The sequence below is a fragment of the Culex quinquefasciatus genome, chromosome 1 (assembly GCF_015732765.1).
Source record: "Culex quinquefasciatus strain JHB chromosome 1, VPISU_Cqui_1.0_pri_paternal, whole genome shotgun sequence".
Classification (NCBI taxonomy): Eukaryota; Metazoa; Arthropoda; class Insecta; order Diptera; family Culicidae; genus Culex; species Culex quinquefasciatus.
In genome coordinates, this window is record NC_051861.1 from 72,400,098 (window position 1) to 72,425,765 (window position 25,668).

A 25,668-nucleotide genomic window follows, 5' to 3' on the forward strand; every position below is an offset into this window, starting at 1 on the left:
CCATTTCCCAGGAAACATATTGGCGCATTCCGGTATCGATGAAACCGGACGAGCTGCAGCTGCGGATTAAACTGTTGAACGGCGAATATCACGGGCAGGAGGAGGAAAAGGAGCAGGAAAAGTATCCAGAATCGCAAGAGTCCCAAACCGCGGCCTTGGCTCCGTTACCGTCGGACAGCGATGAGGAGCTGTACGAGGAAGTTTTCAGCGCCTGGCGGAACAAAACCAAGGTGCTCTACAGCAAGAGCGATGACGAGAGTGAAATCCGCGAACCATTGAAGCAGAAGAAGAAAAAGCAGCAGAAACCTCAAAAGGAGCGCAAAAAGTCCGCCACCGCTTCAAAGGGCGGAAACAAAAAGTTCGACCTGAACGAGCTGGCAATGCAAAGTGACGACGACGGTGACGAGAAGGAAAATCTGGAAGATTTACCCCGCCACCGTTCGCTGGTGGTCTCCGACGACGACGATGATGATGATGCTGCTGGTTCTGTTGCCACGGATCAAAAGAACAAAAGGGCAAAATCGAAGCTGCTCATCGCATCGTCGGACTCGGAAGCGGAATCGGACAGCGAACAGGTTCGGTTGGTTGTCTCGGACGATGACGATGACGATGGTGTTCCCGGGAATAGTAATAATGGCACGGTGACCACCGCAAGTCTCAAACGGGCCCGTTCCGAAGCTTTGGCTAGCTCCGAAGATGACGATGAGAATGACGGTGCTGGCGATAGGAGTGCTCAGAAGAAAGTCAAACCAAATCGTCGTGCTGTGATTAGTGACGACGAGGAGGAGTAAATTGTAAAAAGTTGAAATGCAGTTTCGATTGGTATTGCCTGTGATTAATTATTTTTTTCACTTTCCATGACTGATTACGATTATAGTTTTTAGTTTGATCATCAATCAAAATTGTAAAAACTCTCAATGAAAGCAAATAAACGGCAGATTGAATTGACAATCGTTGACTTATTTCTACGAGGAAAAATTGAAAAATCACAACTTTTTGAATAATTGTCGCTTAAAACTAAGGATCAGCATCTCGTTGATAACAAAACGACAGAAAGAGTTTCTTTCCATAGTAATCACGTTGACAAACGACTTGTGTTTCTTTATTTTATTTTGATGTAATATACATTAAAAAGTAATTTCCAGACATTGCTGAAATCATTGTTAGTATTTCCTCTAAGGACTGCCTAACACTAATAAACTTTAAATTATAATTAAACATCTTAACTCATAATCCTTTGCCTTTGAGATATCATAAATCAATTAAATATCATTTGTTTTTGTTTAACCGCTACGTTTGTGTTTGTATTTATAAATATTTACAAATAAAAAAATAGAAAACTATTTTTAGAAAAGTTGCAAAATTTGTTGGATGAAGTCATATCAAACATGGAATTAACATAAAATAAACTATTCTAAAATCATACAAAAAGCATCTTTTCCCACTTGTTTGTCCTTTTGCACTGATCTACTCAACATTAACACACATTCCGATAAGCCGTATCGTACCATCTATAAAGTTTTATATGCTTTTTCCATTAATACTGGTGGCCAACTCGTTCAGTAATTTCCACAGCAAATCGACTATCCTCCTCCGTCCCGTTTCTTTTTGCGATGCCATTTCACCCACCCCATTTGTGTGTGAGTGTTCGAAGGATAGAGAGAAAGAGAGAGTGAGAATCACACGTAAAGCTTGCGGCTAAAATAATCGTCCCTTTCATAATTACTATTTGCTTCCTCCTTATCGCCTTTTATCATACTCATGGCAAATTAAAACCGTTTTCCCGCCGGCCAGCCAACAATCGGGCTACCTGGAGCTGGTGTCATCATAACCTAACGACAACCGGTGCCGGGATCTGCCGGATCCCGGAAGCAGCTTTCCAACTTGGAGGGAGGGATGCTTTTGAAAAACAGCGATGGGGTACTTAATGGTAGCGTGTTCGAGCTATTTTCCATCAGAAAACGTGAAATTTCGAAAATCCCAACATCAAAACCACTTGGACACTGTTTTGGAAATTTGAGAAACGGTTTTTTAGACGAGTTTTGAATTTTGTAAAAAAAAATGTTCAAGGCACACGAGTTTTACAAAGTTTAATTCATAAATAAGTCATTTTTGCATTTTTTCAAGATCACTCCAAGTGTGCCCAAATCTACGAACAAAGGAGTCGAAATGTAAACACTAGTTTGCAAATTCAGTGTTGACGTTTGAGTGCTTTTTATTCGAATACGTTCGAATCAGTGAATCGAATTAACAAATGAAACTTTACTTTATTTGAACAACGGATAATGTTCCCGTACGGACATTTTTTTACAGTGTAGCGCAAAGTCAATTGTTTTTTTTTCTTTTTTTTAGTAAAGCGGAACTTATTACAATGAATCCCCGATGATTTGACACTAATTGTTGTCAAACGAACGGGGTCACTTTTCAGTTTGACACCCTCTTTACCGCTTTGACTTTGTCAAACCAACGGGGTACAAACTAAAAAACATCAAACGATAAAGTGACCAACCACCGGGGTTTGAATGTATTAGGAAAAAACCTATAAAGTAATACAAACATTAAATAGAATAACTTTAGTAAAAACACCTCATTTTGAACCCAATTAAACCTGAAAGCTTTGGTGTGGGAGCTCAAAGGGTAACCAACGGAGCAGGGTAAATCCTTTTCCCATTTGTGAACCCTCGGAGCTATTTTGCCCGGTCTTCACAGGCAAAAGGTGCATGGCTACGCAGGATCAATCAGAAGAGCTTTTCTAAGCGTTTGCCGATGCTCGGTCGCCTTCTTCCGCTGCAAAAGGAGTGTTCCTGTTCCTCCCGGAAGGCGGGCAGGCCAGGCCAAAGATGATTATCCTTTGCCCAGACAGACTCACTCACTCTCTTTTACTCATATCTGATTTGATCGTGTGTCCCAGCAGCCTTTTCCTTTGGTCTCGACTATCTAGGATGCTGCTCTCCCTTTCAAAACTCCTCCCGAATGCGATTAGTTGAATGTGTGTGTGTGTGATTGCGAGAGTCCTTTTTGCTTCCTCGTTATTTTGTTCGCAGTGTAGAGTGAAGTTCTACCGATAGAGAGGGGTCACCATAGAAATGGTTGTTTCTCGTTACGATCCTTGTATGAATAATAAATAAATTAACGCCATCATCATTTGCCTTCACCTTTAAGCTCATTTACTCTTATGGGAAATCGATGAGCTTTAGAAAGAGTTTGTTCAATAATTGGAACTGGTTTCAGACGTTTTCCTCCTTCAACACAATTTTAATCGTCTGGTGTTATTTAAAAAAATATATATATAAACTGTTAGAAGATTTTTGGGGGGATGGTGTAAATGTAAAAGATTCTGTAAATTCAAACGCACAAACGCGTTTTAAATTTTTTACCATTTATTTTAGCATCAAGTTTTAAAACAATTAAATTAATAGTCTTGTTTTATAATTAAATAGGGTTTAAGTTAAAAGATGCTTGATGAATGTTTTCCAGATATGATAACATAAATACTTTAACAAAATACATTTCATCGCCCTCAGTGTCAACATGGGACCAAACACGTAACACAAACCACTTCCCGTCGCATGACTGCAACAGAACAACAGTTTGTATGAGATTGAACATTTGACAGTAGGTATTTTGTTATTTCTTTGTCAATCTTTGCTCACATTGCAGCATCCTTATGGGCAGAATTGCTGGAAAGTGGGGTTTTTTCCGGAACTGTTGACCGGTGGTGATGGTAGTTCTTTACAGATAGAGTCACATTTCTAGCTAAACATTGTAATAGGGACGAAGCCGAAGTGTAAACAAAGAGTCTATCCTGCTCGTTCCAAATGTAAACATCAACTGACGTGAGCAGGATAGACTCTTTGTTTACACTTCGGCTTCGGTCCTTTTACATTGTTTTGCTTGATTTCTTTTATGAACAAATCGTCGCTTTTGCTATCTTGTCGCATAAGTCTTTTTTGACGTTTCGAGAAAAACGCGTTTCGTTGTGCATGAAATGTTAACAATAACAAACAAGCTCTGTTTAGCTGTCCATTATGTTTACTTTCCCGAGATTTGGTTAGAACTTCCAAAAATATGGTTTTCGTTATATATTCGGGTATTGAAATCGAGTTTTATGGTTTTAAGTAGAATCCTCAATATACACTCAAACCCCGTAGGTTTGACACCAATTGTTGTCACAAACTAAAAAGTGTCAAACGAAAAAGTGACCAACTACCGGGGTTGAGTTAAGCAGTATTTTGGGCACGATCCATTTTGCCGATTTTTTTTTTTTTGAATTTTTGGTTCAGTTTAAGTTTGCTTGATTTAACATGTTTTGTTTTAAATATTTAGATTTAACAGATTCATCCCAAGTGTTGTACAAAAAGGTAAACAGAACACGAAATTGTTTCATGAATCAAAGGTTCGTCTGATGAATATCTGACCCAAGATTGGTATATCTAATCATTCGTTTGTCCATTCAGGAACTACATCACTGACCTCCGTTTAGCAGAAAAATCTGCTCCGGAAACCCCTTCTCTGAACTTCTCTCAAGGGCTATCACTTTCATCTTTTTTTGTATTATCTACGAGGGAAAATCCACTCTGTGCTGTGATGAGCACACGTCCAGCACGGTCTAGAAGGTTGAGTGAGTTTCAAGACTAGCATTAAAAAGTGGACACAGACAATTTTCGGTGGGAAAAGATGCTTCCCCGGTAATCTCCTTAACCCTTTTCTTTTGCTTCCATGGCAAATCTCTTCTGCTGGCCTGACGGAGGAAGTCGTTCTGGTCTCTAGTGCAGGAAATTGAACAGCAAATCCCACCGGTAGGACAGCAACGGTGACTTGAAGATGTTGCTGGGCCTGAAGATGGCGGTGGAGGTCGGAGATGACACCGGCAGGTGATGGTACGTTGTTTGCTGATGCTGTGTCGTCTGATAATGATGCTGCTGCTGCTGCTGCTGCTGCTGCTGATGTTTGTGTTGATCAAATACAAGGTTGTACAAGATATGATTGTCGTAGGGTTGCTGGTGCTGCACCGTAGTGACCGGGGCTGTCGTGTAGACGGCCACCGGAGCGGACGAGGCCGAGGTGTAGTGTTGATTCTCATGACTATTTGATGAGGCTTGATAAGAATAATAATTCTGAGGAATCACATTGTCGTGATGATGGGTGGAGGAAGGATCTGCTGGGGCGGAACACAACCCCGGATAGGTGTGAGATTTGTGCAGGCCGTGATGTTCACACGCCGGCCGTCCGGTGATGTACGGCTGTTGACCTTGGACGTTACCACTGAAAAGGGAACAGAAAGCAAAAAGGTCAATTTATTCCGGACATCAAAGTCATGTCAGACAAGGTACACTTACGCCGGACCGTAGTTGCAGACGTACAATTTGCTGTACTTATTGCCCAAGTAGTAGTACGAATAGCCACAGCCAATTAGGAATGTGTCGGCCCACACGAGCTGAAAAAGAAAAAAAATCTATAGTTAGTCCCAGAAAAAAATCAACCTCTTCCGCCTGATGAAACACAGGAGTGCAGAAATCACTCTTCAAACATTTCAAAATCAAACCGTCTGACTCACTTCATTAATTAGAAAGCATTCCTCGGGAAAGAGAGGTTGGTTAGGTGAACTCAATCTTCCACCTTTTTTGCGTCTGGGAAGTTTGTCCACGTGTGTTTGATATTTGCACGTTCAATGGCGGCAAATGTGATTAAAAATGGAAGAACATGCAAAGATTGACTGAAGTGAAGAGTCCTTCACCTTTGCTGCGGGGCGATTGATAACGTTTTTAACTGGGCGAGCTACTTCTTCAAAAGGAATGTGGAAACCGGGAAACCGGTGATGTTGTTTGCTTCTGGTGTCTTTTATGTTTTGTGGCAGTGATATAGTGTTATAAGGAATAAGTGCATGACCACTTTTCAATAAAGTTTTTTTTTTAACTTTATCGGTTTTAGCTTTGTGGAACCCTACAAACACCTCGGATTAGAAATATATGTCCCTTTGTCCAGGCCACTATTGAAAATACCACTTACTTTACTTTTACTTTTATTGGCGCTACACCATTAGCTTGGCCTGCTGCACGATTCTCCGCCAACAAGCTCGGTCCATGGCTGCATGTCTCCAATTTCGCGGTGCACCTACAATTTCTAGATCGCTCTCCACTTGGTCCACCCACCTCGCACGTTGCACCCCCCTACGTCTTGTTCCTACCGGCTCCGACACAAACACCAACTTCGCAGGATTGATCTTCTGGTTCCGTTGGCTCAATTGCTCGGTACGTTCCGGCATCCTTGCAACATGACCGGCCCACTGCAACCGTCCAGCCTTCGCGACCTTCCGGATGCTTGGTTCGTTGTAGAGTTGTGCAAGTTCGTGGTTCATTCTCCGCCGCCATCCGTCGTTCTCATATACGCCGCCAAAGATGGTCCTTAGCACTCGACGTTCGAAGACGCTTAGCGCTCGTATGTCCTCTTCGAGCATTGTCCACGTTTCGTGCCCGTAGAGGACGACCGGTCTTATCAGCGACTTGTAGATGGAACACTTCGTATGTAGGGAGAATTTCCGGGACCTTAGGCTCTTGTGGAGACCGAAATAAGCACGACTTCCAGCGATGATGCGTCTCCGAATTTCCCTGCTGCAGCTGTTGTCCGACGTCACCAACGATCCTCTACCACCTCGAATTCGTCCCCGTCGATTGTAACGCTTGGTCCAATGCGAGCCCTAAGGGACTCGGTTCCTCCTGCCAGCAGGTACTTTGTCTTCGCCACATTCACCCTTAGCCCAACCTTCTCTGCTTCCCGCTTCAAGCCGGTGTACGCATCCGCAACCGCCTTGAACGTTCTGCCAACAATGTCCATGTCGTCAGCGAAGCAGATGAATTGGATGGACTTGCTGAAGATCGTGCCCCGCATATTGAAGCCCGCTCGTCTCATAACACCTTCCAGTACCACATTGAAACAGAGGCAAGAAATCCCATCGCCTTGCCGAAGCCCCCCGAGTGAAGGAAACGAGTCCGATTCCGCACCCGATATCTTCGCACAGCACCGAGCCCCATCCATCGTCATCTTGATCAGTCATCTTTCCACTCCTCCGGTAGCTGTTCTGACTCCCAGATCCTGACTATCAGCCGATGAAAACAGGATGCCAGCTTCTCCGGGCCCATCTTGATGAGTTCAGCACCGATACCATCCTTACCCGCTGCTTTGTTGTTCTTCAGCTTCTTGATGGCATCCTTAACTTCCCTCATCGTGGGAACTGGCTCTTCTCCTTCTCCTGTCTGTACCGATGAAGTCCTCTCTCCTGCCGCCTTGAGCCCCTGCCTCTGCTTCTGCGCCGTTCAGGTGTTCATCGAAGTGCTGCTTCCACCTGTCGATCACCTCACGCTCGTTCGTCAAGATAGCTCCATTTTTATCCCGGCACATTTCGACTCGCGGCGTGAAGCCGTTGCGGGATCCGTTGAGCTTCTTGTAGAACTTGCGCGTTTCGTTCGAGCGATGCAGCTGCTCCATGTCCTCAAACTCCAACTCTTCCTGGTGGCGCACTTTTGCCCGGAAGAGCTGGTGCTGCTGCCTTCGCTTCTGTCCATACGCCTCCTCGTAATCACGGAGATTGTACTGCAGCATTGCCCTCCGTGCTGCATTCTTCTCCTCCAAAATCGCCCGACACTCCTCGTCGAACCAATCGTTCCGTCGTCCTCGTTCCACAAATCCGATGGTGCTTTCTGCTGCGTTGGTGATGGCTGCCTTGACGCTCCTCCAGCAGTCCTCGAGGGGAGCTTCCAACAGCTCACCCTCCCCTGGCAACGCAGCCTCCAGCGAATGCGCGTACCGGGATGCGACTTCCGGTAACTTAAGCCGCTCCAGATCCAACCGCGGAGGGCGGCGGTACCGAACGCTTTTCGCCAGGGAAAGTCGTTGGCGCATTTTCACCATCACCAGATAGTGGTCCGAGTCGACGTTGGCGCCGCGATAGGTCCTGACGTCGATGATGTCGGAAAAGTGTCTACCGTCGATTACAACGTGGTCGATTTGTGATTCCGTTCCTTGCGGTGATCTCCAGGTGTACTTGTCTCGGAGGTTGTGCTGGAAGCAGGTGCTTCGTACGGCCATGTTTTTGGAGGTGGCGAAATCGATCAGTCGCAGGCCGTTTTCGTTCGTGCGTACGTGGGCGCTGAACTTTCCTATCACCGGTCTGAATTCCTCCTCCTGGCCAACCTGAGCGTTAAAATCTCCAATAACGATTTTGACGTCATGTTTTGGGCAGCTATTGTACGTCCAGTTCAGCACCTTTTTTTTGAGCCGCCCCTCACCTGGGGTTCAGACGCTCAACGGGGGAAGGGGGGGTACTTGCTTGTGCGCGGTGGACCTCTCGTACTGTTTATTTATTTTATTTTTTTTATTTTTTTTTCCCAAAAAAAAAAATTTTCACAACTTTTTTTTTCGCACTCAGGATACAACCCTGTTCTAGGTGAAAATACCAATAGCTACTAATTTGGTTTTGTTTGCGTTTTGACGACACGATAAAGTTTCATAACAATACTAACCTGCATGTAATGTCCGGTAGCCAGCGAAAATTTCGCCCCGTACGAGTACTTCTTCACCTCGTCGAACCACTTCCGTATCCTCCCGGCAAAGTCACTGTCCCTATCGTCTTCCAGGGTGGCACTGCTCCATATCAGCGCCAGGTTTTGCCCCATCGTGAATCGGGCTGTCCGAAAGTGTAGCAACGAATAGAGTATGTTATTTGATTATCTATTTGAAACTTTTGATGGAGACGCATGGCTTCTTTTCGTGAAATTCTCCATGAAAACGATCATTTTGTTTTTGTAATATGACATAATTATGACGTGAAATGTATTGTTCAAGAATTCAATAAACAATAATCTTTAAATTTAATGCTTCTTTATGATATGTAAGCATACCCATTATTAAATTTTCCTCACCTAATCGCTTTTTGGGATCATGTTTGAATATACACTGGTCGGCCCACTCTTGTGCCTTCCTGGCAAGCTCGTTGTCCCAGCTCTGGAAAAAATAAAGAACAAAAAATACCGTCAGATAAGGGAAAGCTGTATATCATCAAAAGCAAAAGCAGCCTGGCCGTTCAAAAAGGGTTCTCTATCGTCTTGGGTCGTTCACGTGGTGTTAGTTGAAGCAAAAAATAAATTTATAAAAGAAGGACAAAAAAAAACCTTGGCCAGACTACTCGAAAATTAAAAGTCGTGGACTCACCATCTCGAGCATGTTCTCGGCGCCCGGTTGTCCAGGTATGAGCCCCTGTGCCACGGCCTGGCGTAATTTGTTGTGCTCCTCCAGTATTTCATACTTATCGGACGGGTCCAGTCCGGATTCTGGCACGTAGGTCGTTGTGTGAGGGTGGGTTTCCAAGGGTGGAGGTAAGATGGAAAGAAAGATGAAAAATGTAATTGCCATAATTAAAATCAACTTTTAAGCTATTTCAGCAAAGGTGTAAGTTCAAACGATGGCGAGTTACGGAGAGGAAAAAAATCCTAGTGTAACTATCGAGACGATCTTGAGAGTTTGGACAGCGTTTTAATTTTGCCTAATAAATATTGGATTTGATTAGTGCAGTCCTCTACGAAATCGTTCTTTTTTTGAATTTTAATTTTTGTATTTTTTAATCCGGCTGAATTGGTGCTTTCGGTATGCCCAAAGAAGCCATTTTGCATCATTAGTTTGTCCATATAATTTTCCATACAAATTTGGCAGCTGTCCATACAAAAATGATACAAGAATTCAAAAATCTGTATCTTTTGAAGGAATTTTTGGATCGATTTGGTGTCTTCGACAATGTTGTAGGTATGGATATGGACTACACTGAAAAAAATGATACACGGTAAAAAAAGGTGATTTTTAATTTAACTTTTTGTCACTAAAACTTGATTTGCAAAAAAAAAAACTATTTTTATTTTTTTATTTTTTGATATGTTTTAGGGGACATAAAATGCCAACTTTTCAGAAATTTCCAGGTTGTGCAAAAAATCTTTGACCTAGTTATGAATTTTTGAATCAACACTATTTTTTTCAAAAAATTGAAATATTGGTCGCAAAAATTTTTCAACTTTATTTTTCGATGTAAAATTAAATTTGCAATTAAAAAGTACTGCAGTGAAGTTTTCATAAAGTGCACCGTTTTCAAGACATAGCCATATTTAGGATTTTTTTCAAATAGTCGCAGTTTTTCATTTTTTTTAAATTAGTGCACATGTTTGCCCACTTTAAAATAAATATATTTTTAAAAAGCTGCGAAAATTCTCTATATTTTGCTTTTTTGAACTTTGTTGATACGACCTATAGTTGCTGAGATATTGCCATGCAAAGGTTTAAAAAGCAGGAAAATTGATGTTTTCTAAGTCCATAGCATTGGTGTCTACCCGTAGCTGCTACTTCGTTATTGACCAGGACCCCCAAACATTGCTCCGTGGACCACAGATGAAAAGTAGGAACCAATCATCACCCCTTCGCAATTTTCAAAGGTCCCTATCGTGCTGATCAATACCGACGCCGGCCACGACCAGTGGTAAGACACCGGGAAGTGGATGGGAATGTTAGTCCGATACATGAGTGATGGGACCGCTGAATTGGCTGCGTCTCCGACAAAGTATCACATGAGTTTTGAGGGGTTGTTTTCTAAGTCTCACCCAAACAACCCACCATTTTCTAACGTCGATATCTCAGCAACTAATGGTCCGATTTACAATGTTTAAATATGAAACATTCGTGAAATTTCCCGATCTTTCCGAAAACAATACTTTTAAAATTTTCAAATGAAGACTAACATTTCAAAGGGGCTAAACATTCAATATGACGCCTTTTTGAAGTGTTAGTCTTGAATAAAAAAAACTGAAAATATTTTTTTCGGAAAGATCGGAAAATTTCACGACTGTTTCACATTTTAATATTGGAAATTGGACAATTAGTTGCTGAGATATCAACGTTAGAAAATGGTGGGTTGTTTGGGTGAGACTTAGAAAACATAAATTTTCCTGCTTTTTAAACCTTTGCATGGCAATATCTCAGCAACTAAAGGTCGTATCCACAAAGTTCAAAAAAGCAAAATATAGAGAATTTCAGCTTTTAAAAAATATTTTTTTCAAAAGTGGGCAAACATGTGCACTAATTTAATAAAATGGAACGGCGACTATTTTCAAAAAAGTTACTTAAAAATTGCTATAACTTGAAAACGGTGCACTTTATGAAAATTTCACTTCAGTACTTTTTGATTGCAAATTTGATTTTACATCGAAAAATAAAGTTGAAACATTTTTGCGACCAATATTTCGATTTTTTGAAAAAAATAGTGTTGATTCGAAAATTCATAACTCGGCCAAAGATTTTTTGCACAACCTTGAAATTTCAGAAAAGTTGGCATTTTATGTCCCCTAAAACATATCAAAAAAGAAAAAAAATAAAAAAAGTTTTTTTTGCAAATCAAGTTTTAGTGACAATAAAATAAATTAAAAATCACGTAATTTTTTTTACCGTGTATCATTTTTTCAGTGTAGTCCTTATCCATACCTACAATTTTCCCCAAGACACCAAATCGATCAAAAAATTCCTTCAAAAGATATAGATTTTTGAATTTTCATATATCATTTTTGTATGGACAGCTGCCAAATTTGTATGGAAAAGTATATGGACAAACTAATGATGCAAAATTGCTTCTTTGGGCATACCGAAGGTACCAAAAAAGTTTCAGCCGGATTGAAAAATATAATAAAATCGAATGACCGAAATCTCAGAGAATTGCTCATTAGTCTTTTTGTGTATGTTTCTATGAAGGAAAGGCACTTCTGTGCATTTATTGTACTTAATTCTAGACTAAATTTCATTCATTTATAGAAAAAAAATGATTTTTTTTTCGGGACAATTTCCTGGTAGGGGAGATGGGGGTAAGACGGCCACCCTAAGGGAGAAGTCTAATAAAATTTACACAACAGATTATTTTGATCTCAAATTACGTACATATTGTTCTACTACTAGTCCATTATAGAAATGACATAAATTAGTTGGTCTAAAAACAAATTTTCAATACTTTTCAGCAATTTAAAAAAAAATTGAAATCGTATATATATGAAATACGCGGGGTAAGATGGCCACCCTTGTGGGGTAAGACGGCCAATGCTATAAATTAACTTAATAACTTTGCTATATCCACCCAAACACCTACATGGTTGGTTCAACAGACTTCTCTGAACATCATAACTATTTTGGTTGAAAAAAAACCAGGTTTCAAATGTGAAGAAAAATGTTGTTTAAAAAATTTCATATTTTGGCTCAGTGAATTTCATATTATTGCGACCACATTTTATGAAAAATTATGAATTTTTACTACAAAACAAACATAATTTGATACAAGAAAAAATAGTTTGTGTATTTCGATTAGAATAAGTAAATCAAAATTATGTAAACAATATTAAATTAGCGATTTTTATGAAAAGTTTGATAGGATTTCATACTATTCAATGAGTTTTGCTATATCACAGTAAAGAATGTTGTCGAAACGGTAGTTAACAGCATTTTGATTAAAAATAAATAGTTTTATTGAAAATGCTTTTCCTTTATCTACAAATATGTCTTAATAGTCAAAAACCGTCAAAATATAACCTATATCAAATAAAATCTAAAAATTACGGGTGGCCGTCTTACCCCCGGAGGAGGTGGCCGTCTTGCCCCCAAATAAATTATTTTTTTTTTAAAATTTGTAAACAGTTCTTTGCATTTTTTGAACTTTTTCGAGGGACATAATCTAGGGAAAACTTCAATTTAACATAAAAAAATATTTGAAGACAGAAAAATATATTGTTATTTAACAAAAATGCCTAAGTTGTAATGCATGAAAATTACATCCAGTTTCAAGTTCAAAAATATATTTTTTATTTTGAGATATTTTAATACTATTTTAAACAATATTTCTTGCAAAGGTGACTCCACATGCATTATTTAGCATGAGGAACAGTATTGCTGAACATTTTAGTAATATTCATTAGTATACTTATTAAAACAGTGGGGTGGCCGTCTTACCCCGCCTGGCCGTCTTACCCCCAGCTCCCCTAAATGATGAAAAATATTGAAATTGATAATATTTCTATTTCAACTAATCTCAGTGCAAAGAAGAGCAGTATAAAGACACACCCAACCCTCCTTTCAGTATTAGCCCGAAAAATCAGAGGTAAAAAATATTTTTCAAAACAGTTCAAATTTTCAATGCACATTTAAGGGTAATCAACTGATCCTTATCCTGCATTTAGAGCCATTTTAACATGTTTGAGACGAATCAAAAATCTTTTCAATTTTGTTGAATTTTCGATGTACAAAACCGCAAAATGCTTTTTTGCGGCAAAACAATCTTGTCAAATCTTACATTTTTTTGACCACCCTAACACGGCGTAGGTTACCCAAACAAAAAAAAAATCAAAAAATCAAATCAAATTATTCGCTCTACAGCATTGCCTTGGCGTTCTCGATTGCGAGATTCCTACTCGAAACTAGGTGTCCGAAGGCTTGATTGTTGAGGCAATTGCAAACCTCTTTTTACACCTTAGCTTCCATCCACCCCGGGATTCGAACTGACGACCTTTGGATTGTGAGTCCAACTGTCTACCAGCGACTCCACCGGGGCAGGACCCAAGGAGACGACTCCTACACCTGGATTGAGCTAACGATCTAACCCTCTAGGTTCGACCGGGGCCAACATTTACTTCCCTGTCCTTATCCCTACACCACGGTCCCGGCAAACAAGAAAATACGGGTCTAATTATTTCGGCCAAGGAACCCCCAGACAAATTTTGAGCCCGATCGGAGAACTTTTTTTTCGAATCATGTTTTCGTGGGGAATTGCTGTTATGTTTCACTCCAAGTAAACAAATTGCCTTTTTTACGAGGAAGGAAAAGGCAATTGGAAATTATTTTTTCACCAGTCAATCCTTAAAGTTTATCAACCACATTTGGATGTAAAGAGGTCGTAAATGAATGTTACATCAGGAGAACATGGTTCGGTATATCCAACTATCAGTGTGGAATTTTTGAGGAAAATATCAGATTTTTTTTTTTGCTTCATTCATGTAAACAAAAAGAAATGGAACTTTTAAAATAATTGAATATTTAATTTACGTTGTTTAAAATCTGTTCGAAAATATAAAAGTGAATGAAAATAAAATTGATAACATAATTAGCATTTCTTTCACACAACCTCCGCCACAATCATTAACAGACTTGTATAAAGCACGAAAGTTGCGTTAGAATGTTTTCCGCCAATCTGAATCAAATCAATTTTGGGCAGTTTAAAGTAATGCTTTTTTTGTTTATACAAATGTCTTAAAATAACTTGAAAATTATGGAATAGAAAGAAACAATTGACTCTATCGAGCATGGCCACTGCAAGTTTAGCAACAACCAAGCAGTGATAACGCAGTTAAGTTTACTGAATTAATTTATTGCCTTATCCACCCAGCGCGAATAAAGACAGAACGATGCTGGGAAGATGAATTTACATTTTTAATGATAATTTCTAGAATCAACTTAACGCCCTCCTGCAGACATGGAATCATCAGAAAAAAAGAAAAAAATCTTTCCAAGAAGACTACCAAGCGTTGATAAAACCAACTTTTCCTTCTTTTCCCAAAGGACCACAGGACATCTGCGTTGGTTGAGCTTATTTTTTCCGTTCACTTTTTCTTTTTTTTATTGTCGTAAAATTACACAGTCTGCGAAAGCTTTTTTTTTTGCACCGACAGGCGGCCAACAGTTGCCAGCATGTGCCCCTGGATCTGGCCGGTCGCCGGTCTGCTCGTTCCAATGGTGAAATGTGGCGTGAAAATATTGCTAATTAGGAGCTTTAACTACGATTGCGAGGTAATTGTCCATGCCCTAGTTGAAGTGTGCGGCGGTAGTGATGGGATCTGGCTTGAAATTAAGGTAGGAAATTAAGTTGTTTTGAATTTTTGCCACAAAAAGCAATTAGATTTGTAGATAAGAACTGCGGAATCAAATTTACTTGAATGTAAAGAATTTGACCATTTTCTGTGCAAATTCCCAGGATTTTTAAATAGGTTTGTTTAGCATGTAAAACTGATTCGAAACACTCTTTTAGAACGAAAATAAAATGCAGCTTTGCAGTTGATTTACTGCCCCATAGTATATTTTTTATAAAACAATAGTTTATTCTTCTTAAATTTGGCTGTCGATCATCTCGATATCAATATTTCTCCAGCTGTCAATATTTTTTTTTGATTTTTCGTGCTATAATTTGATATCTTCCGCTCTCGACGGCCCCTTCAATATCGACAACGAGAGAGTCCACTGCTTAGAAATCACGTTGAGCAACCATGCGCACCCCCTTTTTTGCCATCCCCATAGATGAACGTGGTTTCGCATGGTAAGCATGGCAGTGTAACATTTGAAGCTCAACACAGTTTAGAAAAATTTAGGCCTGGAAGGGTTAAGGTAATTATAGTATTTATACCCAAAATTTACAATTTTATTTATTGCTAGGTTATTCACTAAAATTCAATTCTGTCAATTTACCCATGTTTAGGAAGTCTATGGTACGCCATGTCCAGTCGTTCGCCAACTAACGATTAGGAATGGTTTTTAAATAAATTTTCATCTAGAGAACACAAAATTTTGGAAGTATTATTAACGGTATTAGTTTTTCGTTAGAATCACAAAATCACAAACTAAAAAGTTATTCTGATATCCACTTATTCAATGCCGCCAATATCGATCAATGTTTGAAAACTCGCTCACACGCACTGCCACCACCTCAGCCCTACCCAAGGGTAATTATAATTTATTATACTCACTCAACAGGACTCCTCCATTAAGGCAAGTTTGCACACTTTCCCCGACCAAGCCGCAAACCAGGATGACCACCGCCATCCCCGTAACTCCCGAAAGGTCCCAGCCCAGTGTGCTCTTATCATTGCTGCTACGTCTGCTCCTGATACCGCTTACCGTTACCATCTTTTGACCGGGTATTTTGCTCTGCTTTGGCCACTCTCCCCTAATTGATGACTTAAGAAACTTTTTTTCCGTCTTCTCTCTTCACTGCTATTTTTTTTTGATTATTTTTCCCACCGTGACGTGGTCCTTTCTTCCGGGAAATAAGAACGAAAAACTGCCTTTTTCTGACTTGTTTTTCTTCTTTTTTTTCTTATTGGTCTAGGTTAAGATGGTGGGAATGTCGTCAGCCGCCACGGAGTCAATTAAACCCCAAAGTTATGAAAAATCTTGGTTGCGCGAGCTGAATGTAAATGAAAGAAAGCAAAAAAAAAAAAAACACAGGAAAATTGTTGAATAATGGGACTTAAGCAAAATTGGCTTGATTGGGAAAAGATGAGTGCTGATTCATTATTTATTTCAAAATTTGGTAGACGTTTGGAAACGGGGCAGGGTTGAAAACAATGAAAAAGTTTCGTGATGTGATATGGTTCCGAAAGGTACAGTACCAGGGACACAGTTGGGGGAAGAAACTTGTTTAGATTTACTCAAGAACTTGAGAAAAAGTTTCAGGTTAGGTTATCGGCTTTTCGGTCTTGGCGGGAAAATTCGAAACCCCATAGAGGTTGAAACGTTGGATACGAGAAAATAAGCGTTGTTTCGATTTTTTCCGCCAAGACCGAAAAGCCGATAACCTAACCTAAAATTTGTGATCCGGTCGATATGAAGCACTCATGAAAAAGTTTCAGTTTGTAAGATATCGTCAGTTGAAAACATTGAAATTTTTATCTTTTTCATCATGTCTTTATGTGATCTAAGGACAAGAATGGAATTCATGGACACGGATTTAAGTAGCTTTAATTAAAAGTGTTTCCTGAAAATTGTTGGATACAAATATGATAATCAGTATGTTCGAGATTCGTGATTCGTTCGAAAACATCTAATATGTCGTGAAAGGCATGTACTCTAGGAATCTAGCTGAACTCAATCATTATTATTATATATTGAATAAGTAAATTGTCAACAAATAATCGAAGAACACCCAATTTTAATTTGTTAAAAATAAACGTAGACTGATTGTCAGTTTAAATAAATGTACATTAATTTTCTCAAGATGCAATACAACCCTGTGATTAATGGTACATTCAACTGATTTTTTTAAAAGCAAACAAAAAAAAGCAAATATAGAGAAATCAAATGCAGGGGCACGTCATCGTCGCGTCACGACAAAACACAGCTCATCCCGTTGCACCAGATTGAAGGGACAGATTGAATGCCAAGAAGAAAAAAAAGTGTGATAAGTAGCACGACGTCGGCGTCGGGGTGAGGCGCCGATGTCAAAAAGATTGCAAAACAGTCTATTAGGAAGGGCGCGAGAGCGAACCGAACGGAAGTTGAAGATGCCGTTCAAAATTAACTGTCAACAACAGATAACGGACAGACACTTTGGTAAAGGGAAGGGGGACAAAAAAGCTGAAAAATGTGCTTTTGGCATATTTTTTCACTTTATTTCCTTTTGTTTTAACACACAGCCTCCTATGCCATCAGTTTTACCCCATGTCATCTGCCTAATTTTTTCAGCAGCTGGTATTTGACAGTGATCGAAGGTGGCGTCGTTTAGCCGTGTGAGGGACGAGCTTAAGATGAGATTGATTTTGATAGGTTGAGGGACGCTGCTTGCAGTTTTTTTTTGCTATTTTTCTTAAGTCACCAATCGATTTCAGGAAGGAATTTGAAATATTTTTCCTGCTCAAATTTATTTTGAGTCGAGAAACTTAAATTGAAAAGCCATCATAAAAAAGTATATTTAATTTCTGCAAATAAGAAACCCACACAACATAAATAATTGAATAATGTCACCTGAATTGCAAATACCAGCGGGAGATTTTCTTCCATTTCATTTATTTCCACCCTGTCATACATATCGTGAAACCTCGTCACATTATGTCACATTATTATCTTCGCCAACGACAATGAAATGACTTTTTTTCCTGCACCCACGGCATTGTCATGCACTCGTTTTTCCGTTGGTTGTGCGGGAAGAACATGACGCAACACAACACCCAGCAAACTGAGATTTCCAACCCAGCATATCGCGCGTCAGCAAAATGCTGTGAAAATTGATTGTAGCAGGCCATGATGGTTACGGTGCGAAATGATTTATGCTGCGTTCGCTCATTGCTCCTTCGCCTGATAAGAGACTTTTTGCTGTTGTCATGTTTCCATTGTCCTGATCATAAAACACGGTGAAAAATGTATACTTATTTCCATATTTGTAATAATATACAGTTATACAAGTTATTTTTTTAGAGTCCAAAATTTTCATCATTCGGATAATGTGATCGCTTCTCTTTTATACTGAAGTCACATTAATCTTTCATCAGATGATTGCACGGTTTATCTCAGATTTGACTTTTCCACTGGTATTATAACTTTGGATGATGAATTAAAAGTGTTACCGAAATATAAATTGGTTGGTTTGGCGTTCCCACCAAATAATGTGAAAAGATATTTTTAATATTATTCAAAATAATCAACAAAATTTAAGACCAAACAAATATTAATATGTTTGCCCAATAATTAAAATTGTAAACCTAATTAGATCTGCAATCACTTCAATTTAATTAGTCCTGAGACTTTTGAAATTGTCGTGCAACATGGGCATGTTGCAAGTGATGTTGCATTACGAACATATAAACGTTTCGTGCAATGTGCAACAAAAATAATACATGATTATTAACCTGGGTGCTGAAAAGACGAATGCGTAACGTGATTTTCGAATGCTCACTTCTGCTGCCCACTAATACAAATGCACTACAGCTGCAACATGGGGCAACTGCCCCACCATCCTTAGAAGTTTGTTCTAAATTTGGTCAGGAGGTGTCCATAAACAACGTAATATTCGAAACGTCCATATTATTGCCCCACCTTCCTCAAGGAGCTGGGCACGCTACTGATCTCAATTTCAACCATCTTCTTAAGATTAATTGACTTCGGATACTGCAAAAGTTCGACGCCATCGATTGTTTATTCCTGACAAAATAAATTATTAATCGATTACAACACTTGCTACTTCATGGGTGCATTTTGCGAATAGTAAATTGGTTCCGCTTTGACAGTTCTAAATTGAGGCCGCTTTGCACCCAGTTTCTATTCGCACCCAGTTTCGGACCAAGCAAAACAATGGCTGCTTCGGGTGTTTTGTAGTGCTTTTCTGCTGATTGAGGTTCCCGATTACATGATATTTTGGTTTATGGAAATTAATCATTTTGTATAGTCAAAAGTGGAGTTTATAAATCTTTTAAAGTTTGTCTCGTTTAAAAATAGCGTGAAAAGTGGATTTTTGTCTTCCTCACCTTACTGAGGAAAGGCTATAAAATCACTCGGAAAATGAACTTTTTAATTAGATCTCCTAGACCTACCATCATTTGTACATTTCGACTCAGAATCACCAGCTGAGCAAATGTCTGTGTGTTTGGCTGTATGTAGACATATGTACCAAAGCAATTTCACTGGAATATCTCGTCACAGGCTCAACCGATTTTGGCCGGAATGGTTTTAATCGATCCGTCTTAACGTCCCCTAAGTTGCTATTTAAATTCATGCAGTTTTATCATGTATTTAAAAAGTTATGTTAAAAAAACTGTTTCATATTAAATTAAAATTATGGTAAAAAGGGCGGTTTTTTCATGAAACCCTCACATGTTATATATTTATATCCACCTCTTAGGTGGAGTAAGAATTTTCAAGTTCTGTCTTACCTATCTTAAATTACAAGCAGTTTTAAAAATGGTCTAAATTCACATAACCTCAACTGGTCGGGTCTGATCGCCACGAAAAAGGCCGTGTAGAGGGATGCTATTTTCCTCAAAGGCCGTGTCTGCATAATCTTGACAAAAAGTCTGTAGGTAGTCTGTTTTTATACTCATCACTTATTTTTATTAGGACCTCTTAGGTGCTGCGAACGTTAGGGGAGATTCATAAACATGTGGACACTTTAGGGGGGTTGGAATCACTATAAATGAGCGGAAGGCACCAACCACCAAAAGGTGGATTAAGTAACGTTTTTAAATATCAAGATAAAGAAAAAGAAACAAGAAATTTGTACGAAGTAAGTAATTTGGGAGAAACGAGAACTTTGGAAGAAAATGACACGAACGAGCAAACACTTTGTTTGTGGTTCTCATTTTCATGAACGCATGTCCACTTTTTCTCCGTGTAGAAAGCAATAATGTTAATGATAATAATGATAATGTTCTTATCGACAAAATATTACTTTGTAGATTTACGAATATCTACGACATATCCATTTAAAAAACTGTCTATATTTTTCGATAAGTTTTGTATTAAACTGTGACCAACACATTTTCAGCACATTTCAGTTTCTTAACACAGTGCAATAATACACATTCTATTTTTCAACATTTTATTTAAATGCTTTTCTATTGGAATTGATGGCAACACAGCATTAAATTAAGTTAACTTTAATTCAAAAGAAAATAAAGTACAACTTCAGGGCTTTTGTAGAACTGATATGAGCAGTTTCCTATATAGCTTAGAGTTTAATTCATAAACATCAAATCAAAGAAGATCCACAATGTTTTTTTAGATAAAAAATAAGTTGACTTGTGAAGTTTTTTTTAAAAAGATCCTATAAATAAAATCTTAGTTCTTTGCTGGGTGTCTATGAATAATCCTGACTCAAGGCGGTTCTAAAAACACTCAAAAAGGTAAACCTGAAAATTTAGTTTATAGGTCCTTTAAAAAAACTCTACACAAATACAAAAACACAACATCTCTTTCCTTGCTCAGTTACCCAAATATTCAGCAACCTAAACCTAAAACCCAAACTTCAAATTTTAACTTTTAGAGCATTGAATGTTAGAGTATTAATTCGTGGTTCGGGCAGACATGCATCCGCTCTAACTCCTCTTTTAGAAGAACTTGTTTGGCATTTCACGTAGATGATTCCCAGCACGTTGTGCCAGTTATTAGAGTACCCTAATTATGCTAATCTTCAAAGCTCTCGAATAACCCTAGAGATTATATAGATAAACAAGTAAGATATAGGGTAAGGACCCTTAAAAGCACTCAAAGAGCTTTTAAAAAGTCTTCAAATGTTTAATGTAAAAATAGCGTTGAATTCATAAATTAAATTCAGGATTTGGTTTGTACTCTTCTAGCCTAACCATAATAAAAAAAAAAAAACTTTGGATAATCCAAAGTCAAAAGGTTGAGAATCCCAGAATCACTTCAGCCAACTGAAATGATAAAAGTCTCTCTCAAATCGGTTTTTATACTCTAACACTTCATGTAGGCTAACTTATACTACATGTTTAATAATTGTATATTTTTCAGATTTATTTGCATACAGAAAAAGTATTATTGCGTTTTAACTACAATTCGTGATTTCTCTGCTCAATATAATAACAAGTTGTTTTTACATGTTCAATCACTTAGTGCAGAATGTTGAAACATTTTCCTCAGCCACACAAAAAATGTTTTTATTGCACTATAAAACAGTTCATCGATTGTTCACCAGTATCACTTAAGTCTCGTCATCATAAAAAAACCGCCATGCCATCCCCATATCTGTCTATCATTCAAAGTTCAAAGATCGCACCACTGCACTTCAATAGATCAAGCTGTTAATCTTTGATCTTTTTCTTCATGTTCAACAGATATTAACCTTCACAAAAATACAAGCCAGCTGTTCACCGTGCTTATCAAGCCAAAGATCACAAATAAATCAGCACCTCCATTTTAGTAGGATTTAATCCACATTCAACCGGCAATAAAATAAAAATCAATTTACCCGTTGCTCAGATTCGAACCACGATCATCGATCACACTTTGCTTCACTTTGGCACCGTAATATCTTTTTCCTTTCGTCCTTGCGTTGGACACACGCACTCACAAAACACACCTTTCTCTCTTGTCCGGCCAGAGTTGAATGGACACGATCCGACCCGATACGATCGCGACAGACACGGCACACGGCGACAAAACAGCGAAATATCGCGCGAAGAGGACACGAAAATGAAAAGAAGTCCGGAGAACCTGCGCGATCGCGGCGATGTTAACAGGTAGACATACCGGCGTCTAATGAGAAAAAATATCGACCAACAATGGCTTATATAAAATATATATGAGCTGCTACCCTAGCTGCGGCCCAAGCCTGCTGCGATCGCCAACTTTGTCCGGTTGGACCGCGACGATCTTCGAAGGTGATCATCATTGGGCGCAGTTGGTCAGTTTTGAGCAGTTCTACAGGAATCACGAATATGACAAGTTTGATAGCATTTAATTTTATAATGCTCTACTACTTTGTCCAACAGTGAGAATGCGTGCGACCTGTTTCGCAAGAATTTTTTTTGTAAACATTCAACTTTGAGTTACAATAGTGTATCCATAAGTGATTCCCTAAAAAAATCATTTAAATCTGTTTATAAAATTCCTTACAGGTATAGTAAAGTTTAGAAATCAGCATTTTGAAGTCACAAAAATAGTTGAATAAATTCGTTCGGGCGCCATTTACTTTGATAAATATTACCATCGATTGGGACCTGCTAAAAATACAATTGTTAACAGATTGTGCTGAAAATCCGATTTTACTCATTAAATTGTCTTGAAACCACTTTAAAATGTGTAAAAATTATGATCGCTACATCTTTTTTTGAGATACATATTAAAATAATATATAAATTGAACGAGAATCGATCGAAAACCGTCATTTTTGCCGTAATTAATCCCGAGATTTACTTCTGACTTTGTTTTTCAGTCGGAAAAATGGGATGGAATTGGTCACATATAAAAATGTAACTTAACAACATATTCAATTCGGTCCCAATTTGATCTAGATTGTTTATTGTACATATCGGATCTGTTTGCAAAAAGGGCAAATAGGTCAGTAAAAAGAAGAATTACAATTTAGAACTATCCAAAAAGTTACAATGGCAAAGAATCCTTTATTCCAGACCTCCGCTCGCTCCCCAGAGAAATAACAATCCGGTCCTACCTGCTGTCGATGTCGCCAATACGGCTCTCTCAAGAACCTCAGTAAGCCGCGCACCGATGAATGAACCGATCGCGGCGATCCGCAGTCGGCAGACGACGAAACGCGTCATTTACGCGCCGTTTACTTTTCATTCTGTACAAACGGCGGCGCCTCGCGGTAACGCTTCAAGTCATGTGCCAAGTCAATCGATCAATTCGGGAGACTCTTCGCAAATTAAACCAAAACAGATGGTTTGTTTTTTATCCGGTGATTGCTAATGGTCACTTAAGCTTATTGGATTATCTTTGTGCGCAAATTTGTGATATTTATTTATTCACCGCAGTTGGGAGCGCGTTGGTTATGAATGGAAACTGATGGAGCGGTTCCTTAGAGATTGGTCATTTGTTTTCTTCTGTATTGGATTAAATAACGTGCGAGCAAGTTCATTGAAATCTTAGTTGAAACTATAGTTCTAAGCTTATGTGGTTATCCACAAACTAGAATAATATGTGATTTGTTAATGATCCTTTAGACAACCAAGAATTTTTTAATTCATTATATGTTTTGTTTATGGTTAGACAACATAAAAAATAAAAATCTAGGAAATGAAAGTGATAATTAAATTTTTGAGGTTTTCATCCTTATAAATTTCCGATCAGTATCCACGAGTGACCAAGTTCTTTAGTCAATGAAGCCATCCAAAAGCCATCACTAAAACGTGAGCCCAACGTTCAATATGGTTCTTTTTTGCCTCATTTTACGTGGAGAAGATTACACTACCATAAAAGGGTGCAGGCCAAGTATCGACATTAAGATAACAAAAAAGTAGTTTAAGCACTCACCACCGTGTCGTGGGTCTTTTATTTGGTCCACTGAACTGTGGCCCGTTTTGTCGTTCGTGAATGGCTCTTGCTTCAAAGAATACATAAAGTAGCTGGCCGCAGAACTGTGCAGAGAGGGGGTCACCAGGACTGGTTTTCCAAGCGCGGAAGAAGCAGCCTCCGGATGCTCGGTGGATGTTTGGAGGTAATTCAAGGATTTAGCACATAGCAGTTCCATCTGTGGTGATAGTTAACGTGAGTTAAACAAACTTCTGGTTGACCCCTCATCAAGTTGGTGTTATTTCTATTAAAAGATATAAAAATGTTGGAGCGAATCATAATCTTAAGATAATCACAAACAAATACACTCAACCCCCGGTAGTTGGTCACTTTTTCGTTTGACACTTTTTTAGTTTGTACCCCGTTGGTTGGCCAAAGTCAAACTAAAAAGTGACGAACTGTCACTTTTTACACGGCGCTCACGCACACTATTAAAACAAACGTTTGGTAGTGTGTGAACTCCGTGTAAAAGGGGTGTCAAACTAAAAAGTGACCCCGTTCGTATGACAACAGTTGGTGTCAAACCATCGGGGTTTGAGTGTAATATTTACAGATTTACAACCCAACTGTTTATAACCCCCGCAGGGAGCACCACAAGTCGATTCAAAGTTCCCAAAAAAACTGCCCCATAATAAATAACCATAAAACCACCTGACATTGCCGTCATCGCGTTGATCGTGAATGAATTGTCTTCATTAAATATTTCGGTTTGCCTGGCTCGCTTTTTTTCCTACCTCAATGTTCTTTTATGCCGGCATATTAAAATTTCAAAGCTTTATTCGTTATTAGTTATTCGCGGTAAAAGGAGGAAATAATTTTGAATAAACCTGTGTGACCCAATCAACCCATTAAAACTTTTGCCTTTCTCTTCTGTTTTGGAGATTCACCAACCGAAATACGAACAGAGAGCCCAGATTCGATTCTTGATCTGCAATTCATTATAAACCAAGTCGCGGTCCCTTTATCTTATCGTTGCGCGAATAGTTTTATGCATACCCGAAATCAATTTCCATAATTGGTTCTGTCCGGGGTAGGATTAGGGTTGGTAGCAAAATGGCACCATGCTGATTCGGAGAACCATCGCGGAATGGATGCGAGCTATTGGAAACACAGGTTTATTTAACCTCTGGAACCGGCGTTAGCGCTAATAAGATTCAGGATTATGTGAATGTTTAAATTTTAAATTATAAAATGTTTTGTTTGTTTATAAAACGTTTAAATCACAAGAATATAACTTTTCAAATTGATTCATATGACAAACGTTGATTTTTTTATTAAAGTGCTTAGGGTCTGCTGATGCACTTTGGTTTACCATACTGCTTTTCAATATATTTTTTAAACATTTCAGCCGTACAGCTTTTGTCATGATAAATCATGGCGCTTAATATTTAGATTGTAAATATATAATGGTCATTCTCCGCCAACTCACACAGCAGTTGCCTCGACCCCTCTGCAATTTGTGTGAAACTTTGTCCTAAGGGGCAACTTTGTCCTAAGAGGTTTGCTTATAACCACCACAAGTTATCTTGAATTTATGAAAAAAAAAGTTATGCAAAAGTTACTTTTTGCGTTTCTCTTTGTTTCTTCGTTCGTGCACCCAAACGGCGGTCGCATGATTGTGATGCATGGCGGCATGAAAGTATATCAGAATCTGCATGAAAACTGTCCTCATGCATTTTTTGCGATATAGGGGTATGACATTTTTGCCCGTTACCGACAATTATCGACATTACCGACGGCTGTTTGGTTGTATTTCACAAAAAAAAACCCTTAACAGAACGAGGATTGAACGACCAACTTCTTTGATATTGATCCGAAATGCTACCACCGCGCCATGGACGCTTGATGAAATGT

The 25,668-nt window shown here is 38.8% G+C and overlaps 2 protein-coding genes across 2 annotated transcripts in view; one reads left to right on the forward strand and one right to left on the reverse strand.

Moving 5' to 3' along the window:
- LOC6031420 (protein timeless homolog) overlaps nt 1-996 on the forward strand; it is a 158,445-nt gene extending 157,449 nt beyond the window's left edge. Inside the window, exon 15 of the mRNA XM_038263257.1 lies at nt 12-996. Within this exon, the coding sequence (XP_038119185.1) occupies nt 12-791 (780 nt within the window). The 3' untranslated portion in view covers nt 792-996. The remainder of the gene's footprint in view (nt 1-11) is intronic.
- Nucleotides 997-3,862: 2,866 nt separating this feature from the next.
- Nucleotides 3,863-22,031, reverse strand: LOC6031417 (CRISP/Allergen/PR-1). Its single transcript, XM_001842174.2, has 7 exons — nt 21,752-22,031; nt 15,801-16,240; nt 9,208-9,326; nt 8,919-9,000; nt 8,520-8,683; nt 5,340-5,437; nt 3,863-5,265 (listed from the first exon to the last, which is right to left on the reverse strand). The coding sequence occupies exons 2-7, from the start codon at nt 15,958-15,960 to the stop codon at nt 4,767-4,769; spliced, it is 1,122 nt and encodes a 373-aa protein (XP_001842226.2). The 5' UTR covers nt 15,961-16,240; nt 21,752-22,031; the 3' UTR covers nt 3,863-4,766.
- Between the last annotated feature and the right edge of the window lie 3,637 nt (nt 22,032-25,668).

What these genes read in the sequence shown, in the direction of transcription:
- LOC6031417 (XM_001842174.2), bottom strand. Translation starts at nt 15,960, where the DNA reads ATGGTAACGGTAAGCGGTATCAGGAGCAGACGTAGCAGCAATGATAAG. An exon ending in TAATGGAGGAGTCCTGTTGA is followed by an intron (nt 9,327 to 15,800) that starts GTGAGTATAATA and finishes CCTACGTGCCAG; the next exon opens with AATCCGGACTGGACCCGTCC. An exon ending in CCGAGAACATGCTCGAGATG is followed by an intron (nt 9,001 to 9,207) that starts GTGAGTCCACGA and finishes TATTTTTTCCAG; the next exon opens with AGCTGGGACAACGAGCTTGC.